Source organism: Marmota marmota, unplaced genomic scaffold (assembly GCF_001458135.2).
Source record: "Marmota marmota marmota unplaced genomic scaffold, marMar, whole genome shotgun sequence".
Taxonomy (NCBI): domain Eukaryota; kingdom Metazoa; phylum Chordata; class Mammalia; order Rodentia; family Sciuridae; genus Marmota; species Marmota marmota.
This window is the reverse complement of record NW_026000075.1, coordinates 12,565,308-12,590,323: the sequence shown is the minus strand read 5'-3', so window position 1 is coordinate 12,590,323 and position 25,016 is coordinate 12,565,308. Positions and strand designations below refer to the sequence as shown.

General features: G+C 36.6%; 1 protein-coding gene and 1 non-coding gene across 5 annotated transcripts; both read right to left on the bottom strand.

Moving 5' to 3' along the window:
• Window positions 1-994: 994 nt before the first annotated feature.
• On the bottom strand, window positions 995-20,742 carry Lrrc34 (leucine rich repeat containing 34). Of its 4 annotated transcripts, none has more exons than XM_048814326.1 (11): window positions 20,274-20,742; window positions 18,367-18,487; window positions 17,711-17,832; window positions 17,563-17,627; window positions 16,322-16,405; window positions 12,874-13,002; window positions 11,906-12,001; window positions 7,325-7,473; window positions 5,591-5,746; window positions 4,804-4,930; window positions 995-2,876 (listed from the first exon to the last, which is right to left on the bottom strand). In XM_048814326.1, the coding sequence occupies exons 1-11, from the start codon at window positions 20,383-20,385 to the stop codon at window positions 2,685-2,687; spliced, it is 1,353 nt and encodes a 450-aa protein (XP_048670283.1). In that variant the 5' UTR covers window positions 20,386-20,742; the 3' UTR covers window positions 995-2,684. The 4 variants fall into 4 exon arrangements, with proteins under 4 accessions (XP_048670283.1, XP_015349803.2, XP_048670284.1 ...); XM_015494317.2 differs by having other exon boundaries at window positions 20,022-20,400; XM_048814327.1 differs by lacking the exon at window positions 995-2,876 and having other exon boundaries at window positions 4,532-4,930; window positions 20,022-20,400.
• LOC125620088 lies at window positions 7,994-8,100 on the bottom strand. Its single transcript, XR_007351671.1, has one exon. It is a non-coding gene; the product is annotated as a U6 spliceosomal RNA (small nuclear RNA).
• Window positions 20,743-25,016: the final 4,274 nt, after the last annotated feature.

The window sequence follows — 25,016 nt, the reverse complement described above, 5'->3', positions numbered from 1 at the left end:
TGAAGAAGTAACGCCCATAATGTTTTCAAAACTATAAAGAAAGTGAAAGTACAAAAATCCCCGTTCTCTTCCTTTCACAGGGGAGCGTTCCGTTCTATGAATTTCCCGCTCTCTTCCTTTTACAGGGGAGCGTCCCTTTTCTCGCTCTCTTTCTTTACCGAGGAGCGTCCCGCTATTAGCTTGCGGATTCCCACTTTACCTGGGAACTTACCGGTGCACCACCCTGACTGCTGAAAGTTCTGGATCCTGGGTTCGAGGAATATAATTCCCCGTCCGGGCCACCAATTGTCGCGACCCCTCGCCAGCAAGGGAAAACACGACACAGGATTCTTCTTTCAGCAGTTTATTCAGGCCTTGATTCAAGTATCATCTTCTAGCGACCCCCCGCCGAGCGCCCAAGCACAGCCTAATAAAGCCTCCCGCATACCAATCTTAAGCTGCCACGTGGACCTTTCTCATACGATGGGAAGGGATTGCGTGCCAATTCTCCATATTAGGAGTTGTTTGTCACAGGCCACAGTGGAAGCCGGCGCCATCTTCTAATGGCGGCCACGGTCTAATTAGAACGGCTCACCACACATTTTGCTTTCAAATCTGAAAGGAGGAGTACAATATGATCTGTGACTATGTAATAAGCTATATTTAAGCTGGATCTTTTTGTAGTAACAGGAATTAAACCAAGAGCGCTCCACCAATGAGCTACATCTCCAACACTTTTAAAATTTATTTTTAATTTTATATTTTTATTTTGAGACAGACTAAACTGCTGAGTCATTGGGATTACAGGTGTGTACCACTATGCTTAGCTAAGCTGAGTCTGATAGCTGTCAAGCATGCCTGTAATCCCAGGGATGCTGGAGGCTAAGGCAAGAGGATCCAAGTTCAAGGTAGATCTCAGCAATTTAGTGAGATCTTAAGCAACTTAGCAAGATCCTGTATCAAGATAAAAAAGGACCAGGGATGTAGCTAAGTTAAAGTCTAAAGGAAATTATGAGTAAGCAGAGAAAGGCAATCTGTAAAGGAAGAAATGAAGTTTGGGGAGCCAAGAGTTAAATTCCCAGTCACCGTCCCCCCCCCCCCCCCAAAAAAAGGATAATTGCTAAGAGGAAAATGGGAGAAAGTTATACAATATGGTTGCAGATTTACTCATTATAATTAAGATGTGCAGGGGAAATGGAGTTTTCTTACAGAACTGATATATCCTTCTTAAACCCTACCTATTGGTAAGTCCATAGAAAATTAACTTCTGATCTTAGCCAGTTGAAAACTTACCATATACTCTGATATAAAGGAGATATAAAATATAATAACTTAAGGTATCTAAAGTAATCCTTAATCTGCTAGGAAATGCTATCTGGCTTCTGCCTTTTTTGTCTCTCAAATTGTGTCCAGATGTATGGAGAGGGCTTACATGACATAATGGCATTAGTGTGAGGGATCTTGAGCTCTTCCATTCTTTGGGCATCCTACTGGCCTCTGATATAGTTAAGCAGTGGCTTTTAAAAATATATGATCAAGTCTTTCCTAACTCGGTCAGAGCCTGGTGGTTCTTGGCTGAACTGGCCTCACCTCCGTTCTCTTGGGTGTGGAGAAATCTCTGAGGCTCTGCCACCTGCAGTACTGTCTCAAGCAGTCTAATGTAGGTCAGGCTGCAGGTTTATCACATATGCCATTCCACAGTAGGCTCAGGAGAGCCCCGTTGCTTCCCCTTTAGTTATCTTATAAATCTCCCTCTCCAAAAATATAGGAACTTGTGGGTCCATTCCATACCATACAGGAATAGACAGTAGCCTGAGAAAGCAAACTATATTGCTAAAGTCTTCTTTTAACATGGCTGTGTCTTAGCCTGAAAGGCCATATCTTTTCATAATCCTTTAGACTATTCTACTTCCAAGCATATGATAGAATACTTCAAAACAATTAAAAATGGACTACTGTACATTCAGCAACATGAATTGCATGTATATAATGTTGAATAAAAGAACCCAGACATAAAAAGATTATATAATTCCATTTACATAAAGATAAAAAATCGGCAGAAAGACTCTGTAGTATTAAAAGTCAGTATAGTAGTTGTCTATGAGAGGAGGGTTGGAGGAGCTAGCAGCACTCACTTCCTTGGAAAGGGTATATATTTATATGCCTGTATTTATGAAATAGTTATTAACATCTATCTGTACTACCTAAATAGGATACATACATAGAATATTTTTTCAACTTCTGAACTTTGAAAACCCTTTAAATTCACTGGGAATTTGTCACCTGAAACCCTTTCTACCATTTTGTAAACAACTTTCAGTTAAGGTATCTGTAGTGACCTTTATCTGTATCCTGTTTCACTACTTGGTTATATTTTCATTATAAAAATAATTAGTACAGTTCTGGTTTCTTCAGGATTAAAATTTTAGTCTTTTTTTTTTTTTTGGTGGTGCTGGGGATTGAACCCAGGGCCTTATGCATGTGAAGCAAGCACTCTACCAACTGAGCTATGTCCCCGGCCCTAAAATTTTAATCTTCATATTGTAAATTTTTTTTAAAATTACCTAGTTTTTCACAATGACAGCTATACAAAGTTTTACATATTTCATAAAAGTAACCTAATTTATGAAAGAGAATAGGACATAAATCCAACAGAAGTAATTACATGAAAACTATTTTAGAGCTTGCTTTTCAGAAATATGGACCTACTGAAACAACACAGCAAAATCTGCACTAGATGAGGGGCTATTAGCATCTCTATGAGTTGGTGTCCAGTAATAATGCTTTTTAAGGCCGTTGGAGACTTCTGCAAGATACACATGTCCATCCACCACATATGGCTCCACATCTGTATTGTTTGGTTTTAGATGGCCCATTTGAATTAAATCTGAATATGCCTAGGATTTTTAGGAAAAATTATCATTAGGAATATAATTTATTCAACTTACAATGCTGAAACAAATATAAACATTTGATTTAGCCATGCTATTTTGTAGTTTAAAATACTCTTAACATGGTTGAATTTTAATATTTTCCAGGTATTTTTTATTCATTTAATTACAATGAAATTGTAATATTGCAAAAATTTTTTTTAAGTTTTTAATGTATTAGGCATGTTTTGTCATTTTGTAACTCTTCAATTCCTTATACTAAGTGGACCATAGGTTTCACAGTCAAATTTAAGTCTTACAAGGTGATGGTGCACTGAGTAGAGGGTTGTTTTGGTTGCTCTGAAAAATCTGATGATAGCTGGGGACCCATTCCTCAAAAACATTCTCAAAAACATAAAAAGGACTGAGGATGTAGCTCTGTGATAAAGTGCCCCTTGGGTTCATAGTACTTCCCCCACCCCCCCAAAAAAGAAAAGAAAAAAAGTGTTAAGGATGTTGTTCAGTTCAGTGGTAGAGTACCTGCCTAGCATGCCCAGGATGTGGGTTTGATCACCAGCATCATCAAAATTAAGAAAAAAGATTTAAAGGTTTGTTTTGCTTTCCATATTTAGCTTGTCATTATCAGTGGTTCCAAAATCAACTTACATACCTTCTAGTTTATAGAACTACTAAAGGACATTGATGTTTTTCAAAATTTATGAGTGTTTATTAGACAGTAGTATGTATTTTAGTACCCTGTAAGTAGTAGAGTTTTGGTTAGTCCTTTTGCAAATTTTGAGAATTTTATCTTCTTTTTTTCCCCCAGTAATTCCTTATTATTTATTCTCCTCTTAGAAAGACACTTGGAAATATAAATATAAAATAAATATAAAATGGTATATATCATACTTAGCAATAGCCAAATACACATTTTCTTGGTATTCCCCGTAAGAATAAACTAATGAAATTTTCAGAAGCATGCTATACTCTATCCCTCTCACCTTCTTGAAAAAAAAAAAAAAAAAGGCCAATTCTTTCAATTCTCCACAATTTTTTTTTGAGGGGGGTGAGTTACTAGGGATTGAACACCCAGGGGCACTTAACCACTTAGCCATCCCAAACCCTTTTTATATTTTATTTTGAGACAGGGTCTCACTAAGTTGCCTAGGGCCTTGCTAAGTTGTTGAGGCTGGCTTTGAATTTGTGATCCTCCTGCCTCAGCCTCCTAAACTGCTGGGATTACAGGGGTGTGCCACTGCACCTGGCTCCATGATTTTTAACAATGGAGTCTCAAATTAAGTAATCTAAGTCTATTGAGAGACTAAAATATCTAAATCAACAAATTTTAAAATATTTGTATGTGGGCCAGGCCCGGTAGCACACGCCTATAATCACATTGGTTGGGGAGATTGAGGCAGGAGGATCACAAGTTCAAAGCCAGCCTCAGCAAAAGTGAGACATTAAGCAACTCAGTGAAACCCTATCTCTAAATAAGATACAAAAAAAATAGAGCTAGGAATGTGGTTCAGTGGTAGAGTGCCCCTGAGTTCAATCCCTGGTACCAAAATAAATAAATAAATAAATAAACACACACACACACATGTTCATATATATATGTATGTGGCTGTACATCCACATACACAATGTATAATATCATGTTGCCAAGAAACTCCAACTAACAAATATTCTAAATAAGGTTTTCATTTCTTATATTTTGCATGAATAGATTCTGTTCTGTTCAAATCTGCATGGCAATTAAAACAAATTTGAGTGCAATATACATGTGTTTGTGTGTATGTGCACGCACACGTGTGTATTCTCTTAAGACAAAACATTAAATACAGGTATATTTAGTATACATCTCCTTATATCTTGTAACCATTTCTGAGGCACATGTAAATAATGTCTGTTTTAGAGAAGTTCCAGAAAAAGCCTTCATTGACGAAAAACTTACCACACATGTGGCCTCATCAAATTTGTTTCCCCAAATGTAGATATTAGATAATGTGGGATTTGTTTTCACTGACTGTGAAAGTGCAACAAGTCCTTCTCCCTCTATATTGTTGCTGACTACTGATAATCTGTAGAAAAACAAAAGGTAATAATGCTAGAAACCAGTAGTTCAACAAAGAAAAAAATGTGTAAGTTAGCAATAACATTTATTACAGCCATTTTCACATATAAAATCTCAGCATTACTCTTTTAATGTTTTAATGTGAACAAAATATTGGCCATATAATTTCTAAAGTTCAAGAAACTTAAGTTTTCTTATCATATGCTTCATTTAATTAGGAAAGCTGCCTAGCTTTTAAAAGTAGTCTGCTTTATATTATTCAGTAAATGTTTGGGTAAATTGTAGATATAAGTCTGTATCATATTGAATGTTTCTGATTTTTCAATATAATTCAAGGTACATAATATAACCAACAAGAATTTTCTCATGAATTTTTCTTTCTTTTTTCCTGTGGTGCTGGGGTTTGAACCCAGGGCCTTATGCATGCTAGGCAAGCACTCTACCAACTGAGCTATATCCCCAGCACCTCTCAAGGGCTAAACATCTAATATTTAAAAGGCATTACTTTTGAAAAATAGAAATTAAATATTTACTGTAACTTAGGGAAAGATTTAGAAACTGAATCTTCACATTTTATCATAATTTAAGATTTAAGGAGTTTGAGATTAGTATTGTAAAAAAAAACATGTTTTTCTGTTAATGTGATTAAATATAAAACCATACTAACACTTTAAGACTTCTGTTGTGTAAAGTAAGAGTTTCACTGAGACAGTTTGCTCCTGCATTTTCTATTCTGTTAAAAGAAAGATCTAAAACTTCCAGGGTGGTATTGCTTTTCAGAACATCAGCCAAATACTCCATTCCGTCACGAGTTATTTTATTGCTGTGAAAGGAAAAATATTTGGTAATATTTGAAAATACAAAGTACTGCTTTGTTATTTACAGTAGTAAGATGCTTGAAAACATAATAAATAGTACTTTCTATTTTAGCTCACTCAATTTCCAAAAAAGTTAATGAATTTATAATATTGTTCCATATCTGATTAACATAACTAAATTATTCATTCAAGATATGAGATTATCAGGGACCTAGGAATTAAACCAGAGACCCTGTGTCTCATAGAAGAAAAAGTAGGCCCAGATCTTCATCATATCAGATTAGGCCCCTACTTCCTTAATAAGACTCCTATAGCACAAAAATTAAAATCAAGAATTAATAAATGGGATGGACTCAAACTAAAAAGCTTCTTCTCGGCAAAGAAATAATCAGTGGGGTGAATAGAGAGTCTATAGCTTGGGAACAAATTTTTATCACTTGCACATCAGATAGAGCACTAATCTCTAGGGTATATAAAGAACTCAAAAAGCTAAACACCAAAAAACAAATAACCCAATCAATAAATGGGCTAAGGAACTGAACAGACACTTCAGAAGATAATATATAATCAATCAACAAATATATGAAAAAATGTTCAACATCTCTAGCAATTAGAGAAATGCAAATCAAGACTACTCTTAAGATTTCATCTTACTCCAGTCAGAATGGCAGCTATTAAGAATACAGACAACAATAAATGTTGGCGAGGATGTGGGAAAGAAGGCACACTCATACACTGCAGGTGAAACTGCAAAATGGTGCAGCCAATATGGAAAACAGTATGGAGATTCCTTGGAAAACTCTGAATGGAACCATCTTTTGACCCAGCTATCCCACTCTTCCATGTATACCCAAAGGACTTAAAAGAGCAGCATATTACAGGACACAGCCACATCAATGTTTATTGCAGCACAATTCAAAATAGCTAAACTGGAACTAACCTAGATGCCCTTCAATAGATGAATGGATAAAGAAAATGTGGTATACGTACACAATGGAATATTACTCAGGAATAAAAGAATAAAATCATGGCATTTGCAGGTAAATGGATGAAGTTAGAGAAGATAAGGCTAAGTGAAGTTAACCAATCCCCAAAAGACAAATGCTGAATGTTTTCTCTAATATAAGGAAGCTGATTCATAGTGGGATTGGGAGGGGAGCATGGGAGGAATAGACAAACTCTAGATAGGGCAAAGGGGTGGAAGGGTAAGGGAGGGGGCATGGGGGTAGGAAAGTCGGAAGAATGAGATGGACATCATTACCTTAAGTACATGTATGAAGACACGAATGATGTGAATATACTTTGTATACCACCAGAGATATGAAAAATTGTGCTCTATATGTGTAATATGAATTGTAATGCATTCTGCTGTCATATATAATACATTAGAATAAAAAATTTAAAAAAGCAAAAAAAAAGATGAGATTATAAGAGACATAATAACAATATTATCTAAATTAATAAATATTAAGGCTTAGGATGAAAAGTTGACAATGGTTGCCTTTCCTAATCACTGGAAATAGTGTGTAACAAAATATCTCATGTACAACTTTTGATTTAGTAACAAGTAAATTATCACTTACCAGCTGATATCAAGCAGGCTTCTGTTCACATACAGTGCATCGCATAACTTCTGCATACCACAGTTTTTTATACCATGCTTACATATGTGTAGTTCAACAAGCCAGTGGTTTTCTTTCAACATGTGGCCTAGATGGACAGTGGACTCTTCCTGAAAATAGATAAAATCTTGTTTTTAAAATACAAATTTGAGGGGCAGGAGTTGTAGCTCAGTGGTAGAGCACTTGCCTGGCATGTGTGAGGCTCTGGGTTTGATCCTCACCACATATAAAAAATAAATAAAATGAAAGATCCATTTAAAAAAAATACAAATTTGAAGCAATGCGTGTTTATTCCAAACATATGCTACTATTTAAATTAGCTTTTTAGAAATACATATATATATATATATATATATATATTTGTTTTGTTTTTGGAGTATAGTGGAGATTGAACCCAGGGCCTTATGCACACCAGACAAGTGCTCTACCACCAAACTAATATCCCAGCCCAAAAGTTTGAGACTTTCTTGCTAAGTGGCTCAGGCAGGCCCTGAACTTGTTATCCTCCTGCTTCAGCCACCATAGTTAGGATAATTTGACATGTACAATGATGCCAGACATGAGAAAGGTTATACTGTTTTTTAAAAAAAATTTTATTTATTTATTTTTTAGTCATACATGACAGTAGAAAAAAATATGGAACGCTTCACGAATTTGCGTGTCATCCTTGCGCAGGGGCCATGCTAATCTTCTCTGTATCGTCCCAATTTTAGTATATGTGCTGCCGAAGCGAGCACAAGAAAGGTTATACTGTTTAAGACTATTAGTCTACTCAAAGTTGTATTTGGCCTTAAGAAAAAAAATCATCTTTGCCTCAAATCATATATTTATTTGTTTGTTTGTTTGTTTGTTTATTTATGCATGCAATACTAGGGGTTGAACCCAGGGGCATTCTATCACTGTGTTACATACATCCCCCTCCCTTTTTTAAATTTTTATTTTGAGATAGGGTCTTACTAAATTGCCAAGGGTCTTGCTAGCCTCAAATTTGTAATCCCCCTGCCTCAGCCTTCTAAAATAGCTGGTATTACAGTCTGTGTCACAGTTCCTGGCTTGTACCCTCTTAGAAATAGGTATCAGGCACTTGTAAGATGCAGTGAGTAAGGATGTAGAAGAAGATGGAGAGTTTGATTTACAAAAACAATAATCAGTCATTTCATGAGGGAAAAAATAAAAATAATTGGTTCATCCTACATTAAACACGTAAATTCCCCTACTGGTGGCTGGACCCTCAAGAGTCTCTGAAACTTTCTTATATTCTCTGTATGTTCCTGAACTTTGCCCCTGATTTCTGCTCTCTTTTTACTTATAGTGTTGGGGATTGAACCCAGTGCTCTAATACTAAGCTATACATGAAGCCCCCCTTTTTTTTTTTTTTTTTTTGTATGTTTCATTTTGAGACAAGGTCTTGCTAAATTGCCCAGGCTGTTCTCAGACTTATGGGTGTGCACTACTAGGCCCAGTCCTGATCTCCACTCTTGATGGTTTTAAGACAAAATACAGACATTTCCAATCTTGATTTTACTTTTAAAATATACTCATTAACCCTGTGATATATTTGATTACTTTCCTTTTATATGCATGCCAAGAATGTGTTCTATTCTTGTTTTCTGATCACCAGAAGACTTTTTTTTTCATATTTTAAATTTCATAGTCTAGCTACTTCTAAGAAAAATTATATACGTAGTCCCAACTAAGGTTTGAATACTAAGCATTTTAAGTTTTTAGAAAAATCGAAGCATATCTTAAAATGAATGAGCCCAGGTATTTTGTGGTAAGAAATCTTAAGATTGCTCTGTAACATAAGTAGTTTTACAGTCACTGGAAATATTGATGATGAACATGGACAACTACATGTTCTTATTATGTATAAATACATTGAGATAAACTAAAAGTTAAAGGAAACAACATAGTAATAGCAAAATGTACATAAGTTTTATAATAATCAAAACTGTCCAGATGTTAGCTTTACCTTTTTCCTGGGCTATATGAATTTCAGCAAATTTCATCTAGCCCAGTCTCAATTTACTTTTCTGTAAAATAGGTGAAATTATGCTTCCCTCACAGAATTAAATAAGTCAACAAATAAGCACCTGCCATAAAATAAGTATTCTATAGTAAACTGTAAATCATTTATTATTGTTCAGTTTTCCAAAATTCTGTATCTGATTTGTTGAAATTACTGAAAAGATATAACTAAAGAAATGCTGTGTAGTCTGGAATCTTAAAAAATGCAAACTGACCACTTACAGGTCCACTATTGCTCTGCTTCCTGCTGACAAGAGGACATAATACATTTTTGTGTTTGTACCTTGACTGCATTTTTAAACTAAGAAGCTTGAAAAAGGAACCATCTTTATTAAAGGAGAGAACTACTATCAGAAATAGTAAAGGATATTGTCCCCATTTGCTGAGTTTGTGACTTAATTTAGTTGCACCTGGCATCACTATTTATCTAAGCTTCCCAGATAATATCAATGAGCATCAAAGGTTAGGTCAACATTTACAACTTTTTATCTTATCATCCTGATTTTTCTATGGTAATGAACATTAAACCTTAAATGCAATAGGTTTACAGGCTTTTATTTGGGAACAACACAGTATAGGAAAGAAGGTTTTTACTCTACAAATACTAAAGAGTGGACTAATGCCCTCTAGGATACATACAGTGATGTCTACCTTAGAAAAGAGAAGAGGCCTGAAGTATCAGGCTAGGCAAGAACATGGCCCCACATAGGAGCCCTGGGCTTTTAATATTTGTTCTCAGACAGATTTGTGATTAATGACACCACTCAACAAATTTAGAAGAGAGATTGCATCTTATGTGATTTCATATATTTAAACATACTTATTTCCTAAAATATATAGTCCAAAAAATTTTTAATTTAACTGTCAAACTTGTCAGGTCCTCAATCTGAGATCCTTCCCTGCTGCCTCACCTCTCCCTGCTTTGATTTCAGTGACTTCCTTATGCTCCTGTGGCACCCCAAGCACATCATTCTCTAGACTGGTTGATTTCCCTCTACACAGACTGAAAACTCCTGAAGACAGGGTCATATGATTTGATCTTTTATCTCTGTCACCCTGCATTTTGTCTGGTTTAGGGTTGCATTCAAATATTTATGATTCGTAAATGAAGCAATTCACTGTGTGCCTACTTTGAGCCAGGTATTTTGCTGGTATTTAAAGCATTTTTAAAAGTATGTTTCTATTATTTGAGGATTCTGGGTGTCTTGTTGAACAGATTAAATTTCTGTTTATGAAACAATATGATATAAAACTCAAAAAATGTTAGTAAAGAAAAGTACAGAGGTAATTCAAAGGGAGAGATCTACATAGGCAAAGAATGCAAGATACACTTCTGAATGTGAAAAATAGTACTTAAAATATGGTTCTGAATTACTCATACTAAGGTGTAACTATCAGGTAGTTAATTTTAAGTTATTAAAAGAGCTTTGAACTTTGTTAAATTTCATTTGGAAGTTCAAAACTCACTTAAATATTGAACTTAAAACATTAAATATTTGCACATTGAACTTTAATAAAGTTTATTTTTTGGACTATATAAAGTGCTTTTGGTGGTGCATGCATATAATCCCAGCAACTTGGGAGGCTAAGGCAAAAGAATCACAAGTTTGAGGCCAACCTTAGCATTTAGTGAGACCCTCAGCATCTTCCTGATATCCTGTCTCAAAATAAAAAAGAAAAAGGACTGGGGTCATAGCTCAGGGATTAACCATCCCTGGGTTCAATTCTCAGTACTTAAAAGAAGAAAAAAAAAAAAGTTCTTTGGATATTTACTTTTCCTTTTAGCAGATATATCTCTTTTTATTTAGACCAATAAAAAAGGGGTTCTTATTCCTTTTTTAACTTTTTTAAAATTTAAAATATTTTTAAATTTGTTCTAATAGGTCATATTCTCTCTCTCTCTCTCTCTCTCTCTCTCTCTCTCTCTCTCTCTCTGTCTCAACACTATTTAAGTAAGTTTAAGCCACTCTAAAGTGGCTTAAAGGATATTTGTTAAGGAAAAAGAAGCCTGAAAGAAGCAACCATGTTTTTTCTATCTCCAACATGCACCTTAACTACACATAGGTTCAAGTTCAAACTTGCCAAACTGCTGTACAGACACATTTTGCTGTTATTTGTTACCATGTTTCAAAAATACAATGCTTCATCACATTTCAACAAATAAAGACAGTTGACACTGGGCTCTTACATCCTGGCCTTTAATAAAACTTTTACCATATATTATTTTTGTCTTGAATGTTTTAACCCTATAGGTCTACTCATTCAGAGTTTGAGTTTCAAGAAAAAAAGACATTTGATGCTTAAATAAGCAATATCTAAAAGCATATTCAATTTTAAAAGTCTTATCAAGAATATAATAATTTTCCTTTTAAAAATTTCTATTTGTAAGTAGTAGTTTACAAAGATATAAGGATAATTCCAAAAATACAATGTATTCATACACTATAAACTTCACTAAGAACTTAGTTTTATTCACATGCTGTTATACTAGCTACCATCACTTTGAAAACATACCTGTTCCCCGTACAGTATAGGTCGGTTTAGGTTTATTCCTTTAATTGCTTGGTTTTGAGTTAGTACTGTTGCAAATGCTATCACATTTTGCATTCCCTAAAAAATAAACAGGAAAATTCATTAAGGAAACTGATACTATATAAATTAATCTCTCTACATAAATATTTCAAGATCATTTATCTGAATTCTAATAAATCAAACTTTGTTTTTAAAAAGATTGCTCTTTGAATTGTAGGTTGATTGAATTCAGAAATCAATTGTTATTATAGTCTTCTTTCCCTGGCCTAAAACCTGTTTGCAACATGCACAAGGAGTTTCTTAACATTTCAGTATTCATTTCTTGGGTGTCTGACTCTAGTCTTGCTTCTTGGCCCTCAAGGTTCTGTGTGGGGTCCTCAAGATGTGGACCCCAGCTAGGGCTCATACTTCTTATGCAATATACGACTTTGCACAGGCATTCTTTTATGTTCATATAGCACATGAAGTCAAGCAAAAACCACATTTTTCATTATCAGGCTCAGAGTAGCTTTTACCATCCTAGTATTTTTCTTTTTTTTTTTTAGCATTATTTTAAATTTTTATGGCATAATGTAAATATTACAAAGTATTTTCAAAGTAAAGGAATTTGTATTATACTAGAGAACTAGTATTTGTTTAATTAAAATGAACATGATTGTTTTCTTCAAAAATCCCTTACAGGTTAAGATGAGTATGGACAAAAGTTTAGGAATATTTTTATTATACTGTATATTTTTCTATGATATTTACCATAATCTGATTTTATTAACAGTCTGTACTATTATATCAAGGAAAAAAATCCCACTTTTTCTCTTATTTTAGACATTAGGGACAAGATTAACAATTCATAAGACTGCCATTTGACTGGTTTCTTGAATGGTTCTCTATGCTGATTTCCCGGGAGAATAACACATTATCTTGGTGATTTTTTTCATAAACAATTTACTCACCAGGTCACAGTCACCCAGATCTAATTTCTCTAAGGATGAATTAATTTGCAGCATTGAAGCAAAAAACATTCCACCTTTATTTTCAATCTTATCTCCAGTCATTCTCAGATATTTCAAAGTTGTATTCTTCTAAAAAAGAAAAGAATCAAAACTTATTTAACTCTTTTTGGGGGGTACCGGGCATTGAACCCAGGGGCACTCAATCACTGAGCCATATTCCCAGCCCTATTTTATTTTTTATTTAGAGACAGGGTCTACTGAGTTGCTTAGTGCCTTGCTTTTGCTGAGGCTGGCTTTGAACTCACGATCCTCCTGCCTCAGTCTCCCGAGACACTGGGATTACATGTGTGCACTGCTGCGCCCAGCTGTTATTTAACTTTTTAATCCATGGAATTCTCTAAATGAGTTAGGAGAGGGAATATTACCATTTATAAACACATGTAATCTTCAAGGAGATAGACTAGGATATTCCTTAAAGGTAATACTCAATTTCCAACAATAGATAAAAATCTACTAGTTTAGTAAAACGAATGACCAAGAAACAGAAGTCCAGTCAATAACCAGTAAACAAAACACATTTTAATAAACTTTCCTTTCATTGAAAATATAAATTTATTTTCTAAGAAATTATACCACTTTTTTATAGAGGTGAAATCCACATAATGTAAAATTAACCATTTTAAAGTATACAGCTCAGTGGCATTTACTACATTCCCAATGTTGTGTAGCTATCATTTGTAGCTAGTTCCAAAACATTTTCATTACTCCTAAAAGTAGTCCTGTACCCATTCAGCAGTCATTTTCCATTATGCCATCACTTTTTTGTTGTTGCAATGTTAAATTCCTAACTCCCATTTTAAAGCAATATAATTTCTCAGACACTTGCAAGATTTAATTCCATTTCTTATTCCACTCTTGATTAAATAACAAAATTATAGATATTTCATTATTCTAATGAATACATGTTAGGATATATAATAATGTAAATAATTATCTGTTTAAAATGAATTCAAACTCCTTTAAGATCAGGAAGAAGAGAAGTGTGTCTGTTCTGGTCACTTCTATGTAACACTGTATGGAAAGTTAGAGCTAGGGAAATTTGGCAAGAAAAAGAAAAAAAATCCAAATTAGAAAAAATGCTTGGATATGACATGATCTTGTACTGAATATGAAAACCCCTAAGGAATCCACTAAAGAAATGCTGTTAGAACTAATAAACAAATTCAGCATAGGATACAATATCAAAATACAAAAATCAATTGTATTTCTATACTCTAGCAATGAACAACCTAAAAATGAAGTTATAAAAACAATTTCACTTTCAGTACCATCAGAAAAAAATAAGATATTAATAAATTTAACAAAAGAATAGCAGACCTGCACATTGCAACCTACAAAACACAGTTGAAAGAAATTACATGGAACACATTCCATGTTCTTCGTTTGGAAGACTTAATATTGTTAAAATGGCAATACTCTACAAATTTATCTATAGATTTAACAAAATTCCTATCAAACTCCTTGGCTGCTTTTTCTTATAGAAATTGATAAACTCCTAAAATGTGTATGGAAATAAAGGGACCCAGAAGATCCAATATAATCTTGAAAAATTAGTAAAGTTTGAAGACTCACACTTATTAATTTCAAAACTTACTACAAAACTATAAAAATCAAGATAGTATAGTACTGGCATAAGGACAGAAAATGGATTAATGGAATTCAGAGTACTGCAGAAATAAACCCTCACATTTACATCAGCTTTTTTTTTGGACAAAGGGGTCAAGGTAATTCAATGGAATGGAGGTAAAGAACAGTTTTCTTAACAGATGTGGTAGGGACAAGTGGATAGCCATTATATAAAAGTATGAAGTTAAGAATGAAGTTTGATGCCTACCTCATACCATATATAAAAATTAATTCAAAATGGATGAAAGAACTAAATGAAAAGAGCTAAAACTACAAAACTCTTAGAAAATATACATGTAAATCTTTGTGACCTTGGGTTGGGCAAAGGGCTCTAGATATTTAACATCAAAAGAAAAGCAACAAAATTAAAAATTGGGTTGATCAAATCTAAAAGGTTTTATACTTCAAAGAACATCAAAGAAGTGAAAACACAACGTACAGAATGAGAGAAAATGACTTGCAGATCACATATTTGATAAGAAACTTATATACAGAATATATAAAGAATTCTTACAACCCAAAAGGACAACCCACCAGTTGCAGGGCATACCCCTGTAGTCCCAGCCACTCAGGAGGCGGAGGCAGGAGGATCTCTTTAGCCCAAAAGTTCAAGACCAATCTGAGGGGCTGGAGATAGAGCTCAGGGGTAGAGCAGTTGCCTAGCATTTACATATGTAAACTCTGGGTTCAATCCTCAGTGCTTCAAAGAAGGAGAAAAAATAAAATGACCAACCTGAATAATATGATAAGACCTTGTCTCAAAATAAAACCCAATCTCCAAAGGGCAAAAGATTTGAACAGAGATTTCTCCAAAGGATATATACAGATGAACCATAAGCACATGAAAAGATTCTCTACATCATTATTCATTAAAGAAAAGTAAATCAAAAAACTACAAACTGTTTCACACTCCCTAAGAAGGTTAAAATTAGGCAATAACAAGTGCTGGTGAGCATGTGGAGAAATTGGAACACTCAAACATTGCTGGTAGAATTGTTGGTAGCTGCAGCCACTGTGGAAAACAATTGTCAGTTCTTCAAAATGTTAAATAGACATCACATGACCCAGCAATTCCACTCGTAGGTATGTATCCTACAAACTGAAAACAAGTCCATAAAAAACATGTGACTATCCATAGTAGCATTATTCATAATAGCCAAAAAGTAGAAACCCAAATGTCCATCAACAGATAGATGAACACAATATGATATATCCATACAGTGGAATATTACTTGCTAATAAAAACAGATGGAACGTGTTACAATATGGATGAAACTTTACACATTAAGGCAGCAAACAAAAGGCCTTGTATCATAGGATTCATCTATATGAAATGTTCAGAAATAGGTAAGTGTACATATAGTAAGTAGATTAGTAACCTCCAAAGACTGGAGCGTACTGGGAGGGAATAATGGAGGGGGGATTGCTATAGGTTTGGAGTTTCTATAGGATGGGGGTGATGAAAATGTTCTAAAAATATTGATAGTGGTGATGGCTGCACAGCTCTCTAAATATACTTTTTATTAAAAACTCTCACTGAATTAAAGACTTTAAAAGGATAAATTTATTATGTATTATAATCTTGATAAAACTATTTTTAAATGAATTCAAAAGTGCTCATGTAATGTCCATACTTTAATAGACTAAAAGTGAAATAAAGAAATAGTATAATTTTACATTAACATTTAATTATGTTGTTACCAAGCAATCAAAACTTAAAATTCCCAAGTAATATGTTAGTTTGAAGTACATAAATGCTTACATGAAGTGCTTTAGCAATCAATTCTCCACCTTCAGGTCCAATATCTTTAAACATAAGATTTAAGTAAATGAGATACCTCTGTGTCTATGAGAGATAAAAAAGAAGCTATTATGCATGTATTATGGAAATCAATCATATACACATTTATTTAATTAAAAACACTGATCAAAGAAAATTTTTGTGATCCAGAAAAACTGAATTCCAGCAAAAGCAACTACCATTAAGGAAAAATAATGAATTTTCAATATAAGTGAAAGAAAATTACTGTATTCACTTTTACCAACAACTCAAAAAGTGTGGACATGCTATGGTAATTCATAATGGTGGGGGAAGAATAGAGGTATTTTGGACTAGAGAGAGGAGTGAAGGAGGGGGCATTCTGCCACGCAACCAGCGCGCGAGCTTCATAAAAGAGGTTCAAAGCATAGAAATTAACTAGTGAGTTTTAAAATTAAAGAGACATACTCTCGTTACCTTTAATGCCCAGCTCTGGAGATGGCTTCTCCTAGCTCCCGCCTCCAGCCACCTAATGCGGTGAGCAAGAGAGGGAGAGCACACCAGGGAGTGAGCTTTTATTGGGGAACAAAAAATTCAAGGGAAAATCCCATCCAATGAAGGTCGAGGAGGGCAGCATTCCAAGGTCAGGGTCAGTGACTGGTCTTCAGGTCAGGCACACCTCCACACGGACAAGCCCTCGCCCCTGGGACAGGGTGGGGAAGGCTCTGACACAGTTGTCAAAGCTCCTCTCACCCAGCCAGGGAGGTGACTCAAATCACGGGCGAGAATGGCTTCCCACAGGGCATGGGTGTAGAAATGATTGTAGAATAAATTGGACATTATTACCCTATGTGCATATATGATTATATGACCTGGGTAACTCTACATCATGTACAACCAAACAAATGAGAAGTTATACTCCAATTATGTATGATGTGTCAAAAGGCATTCTACTTTCATGAATAACTAATTAGAACAAATTTTAAAATATTTAAAATTATTAAAAAGTGTGGACATACTTTATGTATTTAACAATGATATACAAGTTTGCAAAAGATAACTCAGGAAATCTGGGTATCAGCTCTACTGAGACCAAATATGAATTTCCATGTATTTCAAGTATTATAAATATAGCACAGAGTCAGGACCTTGACATTTTGCATAAGTAGTGTTTGTGTAAGTGCCATTAGACTAAGTAGTTTCACTGTAAACAGAACTAAGAATATTCTGTAGTCAAATAATACCTGAAGCAGGTTTGCAGCATAGTATGCACCAGCATCACTTAGAACGTTATATCTCACATCCAAACCTGAAAAACACAGATGAAACTTTACATTCCTTATAAAATAGAACACTGAAGAGCAGGAGGTACTTATTCTTAATCAAACATACCATTAATATATGGGCAAGTCTCTAAAATTTGGGAAAGAATCCCAAAATCTTCATCTGTTACTCTTTCTACTGGGATTAATCTATTGTTACCCGCGATGTTTAAGGTGATTCTTTTTTCCAATCTGTTAAAATACAAAAAAAAAAAAAAAAGAAAAAAGAAAAAAAAAATGGAGAAAAGATTCTGAAATACAAAGATGACAGATACTGGAACCATGTAGTAGAATGACTTACAAGTATATAGTAGATTTTTACCAGGTAACTAAAAACTACTGGACATTCTATAGACTTTGCAAAGCACTTTAGTGTATTCTGTATGAGTTAATTTCTCTCTTACACACACATACGCAAAGTATTCCCTCTTTATATTAACAACATAGACAATATTGATGATTTGCCTAAATTTGTCAGCTCACAAGAGCTAAAAGGAATCTGGAGCCCTGACTTGAGGGCTCTTGGTCTAGTGCTCTTCCCAGTATCCTATACCATCTCTAAGATCTACCAACAGTGTCACTCATCTACTTATTCATCTGAATCAAAACATTCATCCATTTTTACCCAGCTTTTTCATGGCTATAAAATCAGTGAGTAGCCCAGGACTTTCACACATCTAAGAATTAGTAAAACTACCAATGTAGTCAAATACTTATTTTTCTTACCCCTTTTTAATATCTTCATCCACTTCTTGGAGTACATGCAATATATAAGGATTTATTTTCTTGGAGTTTTCCAAACACAGATTACAATAATATTCCTGGAGCCCAGCAATAGATTCTGGAACTTTTGGAAAAATAAATGCATCTATCATCACAAATTATTCTAAAAGTTTTTTTCTCAATATACGTCCTTCAAAAGTGTGTGTGTGTGTGTGTGTGTGTGTGTGTGAGAGAGAGACAGAGAGAGAGAGAGAGAGAGAGAGGGAGAGGGAGAGAGAGAGAGAATGTGTAAAAGAAAAGGAGAGAGAACTAAGGATAAAAGAGAAGAGAAATAAAAGCAATGGGAGACCGAATAAAAATGCTGATTTTCCTTATAAAGAATAATTTCTATGAGGGCCATTGATGCACCTACCAAGGCTGGGCAGACACTGGCTGATGACAGTGGAAATGACATAAAGGGAGAACTAACCTCTTTCCTTTGGTAGCTGAGGAAAATGCTGTCCAGAGAAATATTTTATGTAAAGTCATGTAATAATAATGGAATGTGCAAAATCAAACCGATTTCAGACTCTTCCCATTGTGCCATATGAACTGTAAATATAAATGAAGCAAGTACAACAGATTTCACAAGTAAGTGTGTGTGTGTGTGTGTGTGTGTGTGTGTGTGTGTGTGTTGGCTGCACCATGGACCAGGATACCAGAAATGTATCAGATTTAGGAGTGGTTTTTGTGAAGGCATAAAGGAATCTTTGATTAGAGCCTAAACATTAGTTTAAGAAAGTTGCAAGAATATTTTTATTTAATTAGCTAGCCATATTTTAAAGCTTTGCTATATTTCCCTGTTACTCTTTTGATTTAAAATTCACCTGTGTTTTATATATGGAGATTTTATGGTGCCAATAATTGGCTTTCTATACTATATTCTTATTAGCATAAAAATATTAAATCAGTCTTCAAATTGTAAAGCAAATTGAAAGGCAAAACTAGGAAACAATAGCTACACGGGAAAATGTCAAGAATCTAACCCAAATTTCGTTTTTTATCTACACCTCTGGCAGACATTTAAAAATTTCTAGAGAACGGGCCTACTTATTTTGGAGGCAGCTCCCTCCAGATGATCTTTTATGGCGGAACAGCCACATACTGGAAAATCCAAGAGTTGGAATCAGATTTTGTCGCCCTATCCATACTCTGTGGTACGTAACTTTAAGCAAATTAAATTCTCAGGGCTTAAATTTCCTTTTATGCTAAAGGCAGAGCATAATAATGCTTTGTTCCGGTGCAATGAGGATTAAGGTTCTTTATCCACCTCGTTTCACATCCATCAACACACACTTTAAAACAAGCCTAGTGACTGGAGAGGCCGAGGCAGGAAGATCTTGAGTTTGAGGCCAGACCTCTGCAACTTATTGAAACCCTGTCTCAGAATAAAAAATAAAAGGGGCTGGAGATGTAGGTAAAGCATCCCTGGGTTCAGTCTCTAGTTTCAAATAAATAAATAAATCAGAATCCAAATTTGAAATAGGGGACAGGTGTCATTCAGGCTAAGCTTTTTTCGTTAAACTAAGGCAGTCCAAAAGTGCAAAGTCAGAATGGTCTCCAGATTTCTCTTGCTCCACTGGTGTCTAACCAATGCGGCGACGAGCTCCCAAACACACCTTCCTTCAGACCCCGGAAAGCAGCTACGCGACTGGAGCGCACAGGGCACACCGCGGGCGGTCTGGGCTTCTCTCCTGCCCGCGTTTGGAGACTCCGCAAAGTCTGGTCCAGAGTTGGGTTGCCCAAGGGCATCCTCCAGCCGCGCCGCTTTGGGCAGGCAGCCTGCTCGAGGAATCAGCCGGTGCGACACCGCCGCCCCTCGCGCGTTGTGTCCGGGCCAGGTGGGAGCACAACGGCACCCTCCTTCTTACCGTTCTCGCTCGCGGAGGCCGAGTCTGGGTTGGGGTTAGGGGTGAGAGTAGGAGTTGGGGTATCATCGGTCTCCAACGCCTGGGCGACGTTCTCCTGCAGGCTACTCGACATCCTGTGCTCTTCTAAACGCTGCTGCGGCGGCGATATTGCCTTGGCAACTGCTCGCCGCGCCGCGCCGAGCCGCGCCGCGCCATGGCCCGCCCAGGGGCGGTGCCTCAGGGAAAGAATGGGGCGGAGCCACGGCGCAGGCCCCAAGCGCCGGATCCAGCGTGTGGCGCGCTCCTTGCTCCGCGCGCGTGGGCCTTGAGGCCCTGCTGGGCACGCGGAGCAGCAGATTCTGAGGCTCCTCGGCTACCCCGCCGGGGCTGAAAGGCACACTGAAGGAGGGCTCCCCGGCTCCTTTGCAGGGAGGAGTTCCCGGGATTTGGGTGGATATAGGGCTAGGGGCTGGGGCTAGAGAGACGATTATGACACAGCGGTCACCCGCAAAGGGTGCACAGGTCTGCGGATGCCAAGCTCTGGAAACTGATGGTAGCACCAGCACGCGTTAAGGACGTGGCGGTATGGGAACATAAAGGGTTTTGTGGAGGGGCGGGACCATCCAGGAGGACTTTCTGGAGGAGGTGACAACCAAACTAGTCAAGAGGTAACCTGTCAGAGGGCACAACTGCTTAGTGTGTGTTGCAGAGGCGCAGGTACTTTGGGTGTACCCGGATCAGTTCAAGGAGTTGAGAAGCAGGCGCATCTTCCAAGGAGCACAACTGTGATGGAGCTGGAGCATCAACTGTTAAGGGACAGGGACCCCCAGAGCCCTCAGATCGCAAGACGCTGATGATGGAGGATGGATTTGACTGGACCTAGACGGGAAACCTAGTCACAGGCAGCTCCAGCAACCCAAGAGAGACTGGCTAAGGTGGGAGTCTTACCGCTCCGGTTTCACCCAAGGCGGCAAGAGGGGACAGAACCCAGTGATATTACGAAGTACTACTACGTCAGGATGTGGGGCTTTTTTGAGTGTAGGAGGGAAACAAGGTAGGAAAAGGGCAAGATCTTCTGTTTGGGAGTTGCCATAGACCGAAGTGAAGGAGATGGAGGGGACTTGAAGAGGACTGTGGAACTATTTGAGACTCCTTGCGGGTGAGAAAGTGGAGGAAAATGCGAAAGGTGAAAACAGGCCACTTATAATATAGAATGCTGGACTAGTGCATGCAAGACCCCGGGTTCAATCCCCAGAAAGAAACACACACACACACACACACACACACACCACACTTCTCCTTCAGCTAATTAGCTTTTTAAAACAATAAACATCGGAGTCCTTCCTCCCTTGTTCTACCCTACTGGGCGAATTCCTAACAAACCAGCTCTCCATCTCATGAAATTGTGCTCGACTTTGCTTGCCTATATGTTTTAGAGTATCCCTTGAAATGTCCTTTCTCCAGGTGAAACATGATGATTATAGGGAGCGCTGTATTCATTTATACTATGTACTCCCAACAAAGTTAAGAGGCAGCTTGAAATTCTAAAGCAAGAGTGAATCCAGTTCCAGTCCCCATGTGCCTTTTCCTATCTCTCCCTTACAGTATTTAGAATTAAGAAGGTAAGGGAAAGCAAAGCGGGTGAGGATGCTACTACTGAGGAAGGAAGGAATACTCTTCCAAGGAAACAATAAGTGTGAAATGTTAGAGTCTCTAAACAAGTCAGGATGGCGCCTGGTATTTTGCCAGGGGGAGTGGTTTGTGAGGTGGCGCCAGTGAGCTATTAAGTGTGGCGATTTCTTATTGGTTGACTGCTGTATCTAGTTTATGTTAATTAAGATAAGCTGTGTGGAATGTATATATACCACTCCTGTCCTACAATAAATGGCTCCCACTCCTGCTGTATCAATGTACACTAGTTGTTCGTCACATCCCCCCCCCACCCCGTTATTTTGCCGCAGCCGGACTGCCGGCAGTGAAATCAGACTTTAGTTCCAGAGAGTGACTAATTAACAGAATAGAAAAGGAGCTGCCTTAAACCAAGCAGCACCTATAGCACTGTTTTTCCTCTCCATCTTAGCAAAACAAAGCAGAAACAATGAGAGAGCATTTACACCGAACTACAGTGATGTCAAATACATACCAAATAAAACGGTTGAAAGGACACTGACCACATCTACAACTAGTTTCCATCAATACATTTCTCCTTATTAGTGACTCCCAGGTGGAGGGGGATGTAGTCCAAAAAGCTCCCTCCTCTTAAGAATCACTGATGGGGAAAGATGTTATTGAACTGACTTAAAGGAAACTTGGGTGGGTTTGCTGAATACTTAAATTCAAGATTCCAGAGTGGAGGTATAATTTGATTCTGAACTTTCTAGAAATCAGAACAAAAGATAATATATGTTCCAATAAAGGGCAGTATTTGCATTTTTCTGGCTTCTTAGCCTAGGAAAGTTTAGTATGTATTCTTATATGAGTAACTTAATAAACAATGTACTATTGCTTGATAGAAGATCCATAAATATTTTTAAATAGTTAAAGCTTCTTTTGCTTTAACTCAATGTAACAATGGCATTCAATCATAATTTAAAGGTGTCATTTCTCTAGAAACCCAGATAATACTTATACAGAGAAAAGGCTTGCTGCCCAAAGCACATAGAAGCCAATACCACGGCACCCCGTTTTTGTGAAAAGAAAGGGTTTTCATGTCAAGGAGACAGGAAGCATTCTCAAATCTGTCTCCTCTCTGAGCTGTATCAAAGGAATTTAAGCAGCTTGGGGTAAGGAATTGTGCCCAGTAAAAGGGACCAGGGAAAATTGTGGATACTTTGTAACTGGGAAGTTTCCAGTCTCTTTGTTCTGGTCTGCTCTGCTCTGTAAGGTCCTGTTCTGATTATTTGTGTTCCACTCAATGAAGACTTTGGGTATGGCCAGGTTCTCAAAGTCATTTTAAGCCAAGTTGTATGGTTCTGCACCTGTGTTCTGAAAACCAGCTTGGACAATTTTTAGAAATAGGGAATTTGCTGTTTTATAGACCAGTTTCAATATGGCCCATCTAGGTATGTTTTCTTATAATTTAGAGATGGAACTCAAAGGATTCAGGGAATTCATACTTAACATATCCATCAGCTATCGTTTTTTTTTTTTTTTCCCTACCAGATGGCTCAACTGTGCTGCTATCAAGTGCTGGAACAGGGTAGACTTGTGGTTGAAATTTCTGACATTGAATTTTCTGCGGGGTATGTGGAGTGCTGGCTTCTGGTGTTATTCAGGCATGCATGTTTGGGTATTGAATATGCAGGTGGAAGAATTAGTGTTTTGTTACTTAAAAATTTTTGGCCCTTGGATAAGAGTGAGTCATGAAAATTCTACATTTTTATTTTCTGATGAGATGGGAAAGTATGGTAGTGAAATACAGACCAATACCTTCTTGCTCATTATTAAAGGTAAGTTTGAAATAACAAATTCTTTAAAAATAAATAAACAAGATTTTTTCCTGTGAATTGCCAGAGAGATGGTATGAGTAGGGGAATGAAGAGTAGAAACACTCCAAAAAATGGGTAAAATGCCATTTTTGAGTCTATCTAAAGGAAATAAGTCCTGAGAAGCTGTTTAGATGAATAGTTTGGTGTTGGGCTGATGGGGGCACACTGCTGTACACAAGTGCTGACAATTCTGGCAAAGGGATATTCTGCTAAGGACTTTTTCATCTTTAGGCAACTGATCAGAGATTTTTTTTTTTTTAACCAGGGATTGAACCTAGGGGAACTTAACCATTGACACATCTGCAGCCCTTTTTATATTTTATTTTGAGATAGGGTCTCACTAAGCTGCTTAGTTCTTCCTAAGTTGCCGAGGCTGGCTTTTAACTTGCGATCCTCCTGACTCAGCCTCCTGAGCCGCTGGGATTTTAGACATATACCAATGACCCTGTCCTGATCAGAGATTTTCAAAAGGATGAAGTTACTGAATCCCAGCTTATCAGAACTCTGGGGATATTTTAAAGCCCATGATAAAGTTTTTTTTTTCCTCCTACCATTTTTCTCAAGCATAAAACATATCAAGGACCTAAAAATTCCAAACTCAACTCTTTTAAAAAAATTTTTTTAGTTGACGGACACAATACCTTTATTTTATTTATTTATCTTTATGGGTGCTGAGGACTGAACCCAGGGCTTCACACATGCTAGGCAAGTGCTCTACCACTGAGCTACAACCCCAGCCTCCCAAACTCTACTTTTATGATTGGCTGAAACTTTGAGATTCTCTTCACCCACTGTTAAATATCTAACTCTCTTATAACAATAAGTTCACTCCAGCTTATATGGAACTTCATTTCAAGGGATTTTATAGTTTCCCAGAAGTTTGTTTTAATCAAAGAAAAGGGTAGTGTTACTATAAGGTAGACAAGACTTTACCCACTAGGATCCCTTTCTGAACCTGAAAATTAATTTGACATAAAATAGGTAAGCAGAAGAAAATCATACAAACAATATAAATTTGACAAGGTATGAGAGCCCTTGTAAGAAAATGTAGACCCAAAGAAGTGGCAAAACCTACATACTTTTAGATTATGTTGAACAAAGAAAGGCAATTCTGGAAAAGTAACAAAATTATGTGGGGAGGCTTAAGGAAGATTGGATTTTTTTTTTTTTTTTGGTATCAGGGATTGAACCTAGGGGTGCTTAACCACTGATCACATCCCCAGACCATTTATTGATTGATGATTGATTGATTGATTCATTCATTCATTCATTTATT